Source organism: Primulina eburnea, chromosome 15 (assembly GCF_022965805.1).
Source record: "Primulina eburnea isolate SZY01 chromosome 15, ASM2296580v1, whole genome shotgun sequence".
NCBI lineage: Eukaryota > Viridiplantae > Streptophyta > Magnoliopsida > Lamiales > Gesneriaceae > Primulina > Primulina eburnea.
This window is the reverse complement of record NC_133115.1, coordinates 2,583,115-2,590,167: the sequence shown is the minus strand read 5'-3', so window position 1 is coordinate 2,590,167 and position 7,053 is coordinate 2,583,115. Positions and strand designations below refer to the sequence as shown.

Sequence of the window (7,053 nt, the reverse complement as noted above, 5' to 3'; positions counted from 1 at the left end):
ACAATTATTATGATTTATGATATGTTAAGTTTTTATTTAATATTTTAGTGTTTATGATTTAAAAAAAAAAGTAGTGGTCGTTCCATGAACTTCTGTTAAAACAAATCACATTAACCCAATATTACATCCTCCATATACCAATTGAATTTTTTTCTCAGTTAATATTTTTCCAAGATTATTTGCTGCTTCTACAAACACTTCATTTTTTTTTCCAGAACTAGGCCCACAAAATACACAAATATTTTTCAATGTTTGTGTAAAGGATCCAATCATGTTTTTACTTTCTTTTTGGTCTGCAAAAATGTAGAGAAAGATGAGATATTTTACAGGGATAAGAAGATGTTATCATAACAAAATTATGGGTCCCAGCTGATAACGAAATAAATAAAAAATAATAATGGCAGCCATATGCATATGTATAGTGATGCAGGATCGAGGAAAGGAAATCGACGACGATTTAGGCGATTTTAAAATGTGGTATTTTATTTCAAGTCAAGAAAGTGACATTTTAAAATGATTTATTAAGGTTTTAGCATTTTTAAAGCCTAATTTAATTTATTAAGTGATTTTAAGATTTTAAAATTTTAAAGTTTAACACATGTGTATTTTAAAACAAATTTAGGGATGCTATTGTTTAAGTGAGGAATTAGTATTTTATTTACTGTACTAATTGATTATTAGTAGTTTAATATCCTAATTAAACCCTTTAATGTCCTCCCCACTAACACATACACACACACGCATTACTCTCACACACACATACATATATATACACACACTTGGCCTTTGCGCACACACACATCTATTGCACCCTTTCATTTCTTTTTAGAGAAAATTTGGAGGGTTCTTAGGTTATTTCTTCAACCGCCCCATCTCCACCTTTTTCCTTCAAAATTTCAGCAACCACACGTTGATTTTAGTAGACAAATCGTGCCTCAAGTCGCCCGGATCTCTTCCCGCATCGCGTCACTTCGTTATTCGCCGTATCCTGAGTTTTGAAGATCAAAGGCATGTATGTTCTTTCGTTTTCACATCGATCTTGTCATAGTAATTATTTTGATGTATATTGTATGAAAAACAAATGTATGTTATGCAAAAGTTTGAGCAAAAATATTTGAAACGATTTTGGATCAAAATTTTGGATCTCAAAAACCGAGTCTGTTGTCTTTCTGAATATTGTGAATTTTCGGTCAATTTTCTAGTTTCAACATATAAAACGTAGCACTTTTTGGTACCTTAGATTTGACAGTAACTTCGTAATTTTTGGAGAAGAAACGAGGGAGATATGATTTTTATTGTGAAACAGCACAAGCTGTGAAATTTTTGTGTCGCAAAATCCGTCACCCTCTGTTATTTCGAATTATGCGGCTTATAGATTGGTTTTTTGGAAATGTTTTCAACATATGATTTGTAGTAATATGTATTATCTTCGATTTGACAGTAAATTCGTAATTTTTTGATAAGAAATGAGAGAGATATGATTTTTATCGTAAACCCGCTCAAGCTGTGAAAATTTGTGCATGTTCTTCACGTTTTCTCAAGTTTTGGTTGCAGACTTCGTTGGGATATCCTGAATCTTTGCTGTTTTGGTTAGGGCAGCATGTCCAGAGCGTTCCAACGAAGCCCTCGACTTTTTTAAGTATGTTCGATGTGCAAATAAAATATTTTTATGTTTTTGAGGTATGCTAATTGTCTTTTGACCAATTATGAACGAGTTTGGAAGTCGGTGAACGTGGCCGGGGTCTTCTCCACCCTGATAAAGTATGACCGGATTTGATCAGGATTGGAAAGCGGCAAAGTATGACTAGGGATCAATCCACCCGGTAAAGTATGACCGGGGATCTTATGTGTGGGGACCCGAACGCTAATCATGTTCTTAATCGTCATTGGGACTAATTAATCACTTATAATAAACAGGGTCTAATTTTTTTTTAAAATGCAAAGCGGAAACGTAATGTAATTAAATTCAAATTACATATTAAACATAACATACAATTATTGTATGATTTACAATAATCCAACTAGGTTCAACTACAAGTCAGTGCTGAATCCTAAGTTGCTTCAAAGCCCGGATCTCCACGCTATCTAGTCCAGCCTCGTTCTCTTCTCGACCCTGATCCTAGCCCACCTGTTGCCATGCACACATACAAACAAGACAACAGCCGGATAACTCCGGTGAGATATAAATATCCCAGTATAAATCATGTATACATGCAATCATATACATAATATAAAAGCATATATCAAAAATCATATCATATATCAACCTCGTGATATAAACCCATAACAAGAATAAATCATATTCTATACATGTACCCTGATTAGGAACATAAATAAATATCAAGAATAATTTCTATTCTAAACATGTACCATTATCAGGAACATAAATAGACGTGTACCATATTCAGGAACATAAATCAGTATTAATCAATACAATAAGATATAACTGTCACTCAGTCCAGTGACTCTATATTTTAGACTAGACTCAATCCTAGTCTAGGGATCCCGGTTTCCAGATGTGGTAATCCTATATCGACCAACAGTAATAGAAAAGACTCCAGTTCTATCCACGTCGATATAACCAAACATCCAGTGTCCTGACCTATCCGTCATGGACTGTGGTCCTATCACCAATATCATGTCCTGTAACAAAGTGCAATGGGCCAGTGACGAGTCCTCACTATCCGGCCCTTCTGTCACAAGATGAAATGTCTACGACTAAGCATATCTGCTTACGACTCAAGACATACATTGTCTATAAATTCATAGACCAAAAATATCAATCATATTCAATTGCAAATATCAATGCGATAAAGTAAAGTATGTGATTTAGGGAAACTCGAGTCAAACCTCACTCGAGTTGTGCAATCCCAACTCAACATTAATTTATACCTTTATCTTCTCGCTCAGAAGAAGAAGAAGAATTCCCGACTCTATCTCGGTCCATTCTCAATCTGGTAATAACAATACCGAACAGATATAATATCAATATTCAACTCAATTCAATACCTGTTCTGATTAATATTCAAATCGAAATATATGCAGATCGATATCCAATCAAGATACACTCTAATCCATATCGACCCTATCACGATATAATCGAAATCACTACAGAATCTGATCAATATCAATTAACTGATGTTTCAACGGTATAACAATACAGTCTCGATAACCCCGTCAGTCCAAACATCACAGATATAATATCAGAACTCATAATCAATATCGATACCAGTCATAATCTCAATAACAATACATATCCGATATGAATTCTCAGTCACCTCGACTCCGAAAATCATAACAATTACATAAACGGTCCGTTTCTCAATCTGACTTCGATTCTATGATGTCTAACATGACAAGAACATCATATATGAATCCTATTCAATTCTAACAACATCATAATTTCAAAGTATATCAAAACGTAGCAAAACTTACGTCCAGTTGTAGCCTACGTTGATAGGAACTCGGTACTGTACTCAGATTCAAAATCAGACGGACGGATTGAATGAATTATCAATGTTTGTACATATATATATATATATATCTATATACATACTCGTTCGGATGCAAGTGACCAAGTGGCAATTTCACATTTTGCATGACTCGCGCTCGGGCGGTAAGAAACTACCGCTCATGCGCGGAAGTTTCTGCCCAAGCATTTTCACTTGCACCCTTGGCGCTCGGGCGGTAATATTCTACCGCTCGAGCGCCACATCTTCTGCCCGAGACATATTTCTGTTGAACATTGGCGCTCGGGCGGTCAAAAACCACCGTTCGGGCGCCACACTCTCTGCCCAACTTCCTCGATATTCACATGTAGTCTTATTTTCGTGTCCCGATCAATCCTTTCATAATCATATCAAATTATATATCAATAATTATAGATTACTAGGATTAAATTTCCGGGCATTACATTATGTATGTGGTAGTGGACATCCCTGCCAGTCCAGTACTGTGGTTTAGTCTGATCAGACATATTTATGTATGGGTCACTTGCTTTGAAACATATCTCTACGCAAAATGATTATGTTTATTTATGTCCAAGTATGTTTATGAAAATTTTTACGATATGATGGCACGTCTACGTTTATGTAAGTATGTTCATGTTTAAGTATGTATGTCCTACTTTAAAATGCATGTGATTTTATTATGTATTACTTATTATTCTCAGTTTATACATGTTGAGTCTTTAGACTCACTAGAATTCATCTATGCAAGTGAGGACGAGTACAAGGAGACGAAGGGTGAAGACCAATGAGCCGGCTCGGACTGTGCGGAGGCTAAACCCGAGGACCGCCTACTTTTTTTAAGAATTTTATGCATGGTTCAAATACTCTGATTTTCATGAGATTGTTTACGATGTTTAAACGAACACTTTTTGAAAACTTTGTTTCTAATTGTTTTTATTTCAAATATTTTTTGAACGAACAATTTATTTTTATCGCAATGTGAAAGATTATTATTTATTTAAGAAAATTTTTATTTTTCCGCAAAATTTCAATTAGTTTAAAAATATGGTACATTACATGACATAACACAAACATTTGCATCATTAAAAACTTCACAGTTATTTTTGTTGAACCTAACATGTAAATCATTATGACAAAGTTTACTTATGCTTATTAAGTTCGAATTAAGTCCTTCTACATGTAGAACATTGTGAAGTTCAGGAAGCCCATCAACGTTCATGATTCCTTTGCCTACAATTCTCTCTTTGCCACCACCGCCATAGGTTACACGCCCACTTTTTACTTCAACATAATCCGTGAGGTGTTCTTTAGATCCGGTCATGTGGCGTGAGCACCCACTATCAAAATACCATACACCTGCAATGTTAGTTTTTAAAGAAATATAAATGACATTGCATCGGTTTACAATTTTTGGCACCCAATCTTTCTTAGTGGAAGAATTTTTGACTGTGGTGTTGGACTTGTGTTGGACAACACTTTGTGCAACACGAGATTCGAATGACAATTCAGATAGTCATTTTTTCATTTGTAGCAGAAGGGTTTGATATGCTCAGGCTTATAACAGTAGTGAAAGATGAAATGACGCTTTCTTTGCTTGGGTTTTAAGGTTGACATTGGCTTCTTGGTTTGTGACATCTTTACTGAGGAATGAAATTTTGAAGGTGAGGAAGAGAAACTGGATGTTTTCAGTTTTTGTTCAGCAACCAGCTTTGAACTTTGCAGTCTTCATAAGTGGATTTACTGTCAAGGGATCAGCATAGTCTTCAGCACCCTTCACAAAACATTGTGGTCTTCTGCTGTCCTTCCCTGAGTTTTTTCAACATCTGAATTTTCCAGATATTTAGCATTAAGACATAGTGACATTGACTCAGTGTTGCGGCATGGTGTTGCAAAACCAGAGGCAACACCAAAGGGATTCACCTGCAGTTTATATATATCTCTGGATGGCAGATAGGGAGGTACAATCGTCTCCTTCCTTGGAGTCACGTTCTTCATCAGTGTCTTCATCACTTAAGGAAGCCGCCTTGTTTTTATTTCTGCGAAGTCGGTTGGAACACTCATTTGCATAATAACCAAATCCGGAGCATTCTCTACATTGTACTGAATCAAGTTTTTTTACCTCTGGTCGACCCAATACTTCATTCTTTGATCTAAAATTCCCTTGAGTGGGTGCATACATTTTATTCCTTTCAAAAAGAACCAAAGAAGGTTTTGGTGTTGGCATGGTTTTCTTCTTGTCTCTCATTCTTTTCAAATAATCACCAAACTTCTTAGTAATCGACAAGATTGACTCCTCACCAAGATCAGATTCATTTGCCTCTTGAATTAGGCTGTTCATTGAGTCATCAGTAGATTGTAATGCAATTGTCTTCCCTTTATTTCTTTTATGTAGGTCCAGATTCATCTCAAATGTCCGGAGTGAGCTGATCAAGTCTTCCAAGTTAAGTGTAGATGTGTCCTTAGACTCGTCAATAGCACATATTTTGATGTTGAAACGTTCTGGGAGGGATCTCAGGACTTTGCTAACCAGTCTTTCATTCGACATAGGGTCACCGAGGCTAAAAGCCACATTTGCAATGTCAAGCAATCTTCGATCATATTCCACAATAGTCTCGTTCTCCTCCATTCTGAAGCTTTCAAATTTGGAAGTTAACATCTCGAGTTTGGTTCTGCGCACACTTTCAGAACCTTCGCAATGCTTCTGAAGAATATCCCACGCTTCTTTGGCAGATATGCAGTTGGTGATAAGGCTGAACATGTTGACATCAACAGAAGTGAATAAAGCATTGAGTGCCTTCGAGTTAAAATTCGAGGTTTGAACTTCATCATTAGACCATGAACTCTCAGGTTTAACTCTACTATCCCCATCATCATCAACAGTTTTCGGTGGAGACCAACCATCTAAGACTCGTTGCCATGCCCTTTCTTCGATAGATTTAATGTACATTCTCATCTTGACTTTCCAGAGGACATAGTTTGATCCATCCAAGACTGGTGGTCTTAAAGCAGTGTGATATGGGTGGATTTTACTTGTTTTTCATATCGTATTATGTCTCGTTGTGTTGCATTTATCATTAGATTGCATATTATTTTAGCATAATTTATGTTTTATTGTTGCTCATGCGTTCAGTTGGTGAAAATGCATGTGAGTCGTGCATAAACTGAAAACTAAAAAAAAAAGTCGAAAGCCATTAGCCCGGGCGCACATTCACATCCGCCCGGGCGCCTCCAAGGCGTGAGAGAAGGATATTTTGCGAAGGTCATCCGCCCGGGCGGAAACTTAGGTCCGCCTGGGCGCGTCAAAGAAAAATAAAAATACAAGACTTGCGAAGGTCATTCGCCTGGGCGGACATATTTGTAATTTTGGGAAGATTTTTTGGACGATTTCTTCCCTTAATTCTGAATGTGCATGATATGGAGGGGATATTGGACGTTTTTGACATCATTCATCATCATTCAGCAGCCACCACAAGCCTTGGAGAGGATTTCACGCTTGGATTGAAGATTCAAAGATTTCCGGGCATCGTCTTTGCGTTTTTCGTCAAATCTCGTATTTCTGATTTAGTTTTCAATCCTTTAAACA

At 36.5% G+C, this 7,053-nt stretch overlaps 1 protein-coding gene across 1 annotated transcript; it reads right to left on the bottom strand.

Annotated features, from left to right (window-relative positions):
- Positions 1 to 4,506: 4,506 nt before the first annotated feature.
- Positions 4,507 to 6,423, bottom strand: LOC140814353 (uncharacterized). The gene is made up of 3 exons (XM_073173302.1): positions 5,433 to 6,423; positions 5,175 to 5,276; positions 4,507 to 4,826 (listed from the first exon to the last, which is right to left on the bottom strand). Exons 1-3 carry the CDS (start codon positions 6,421 to 6,423, stop codon positions 4,507 to 4,509), a joined length of 1,413 nt encoding a protein of 470 aa, XP_073029403.1.
- Positions 6,424 to 7,053: the final 630 nt, after the last annotated feature.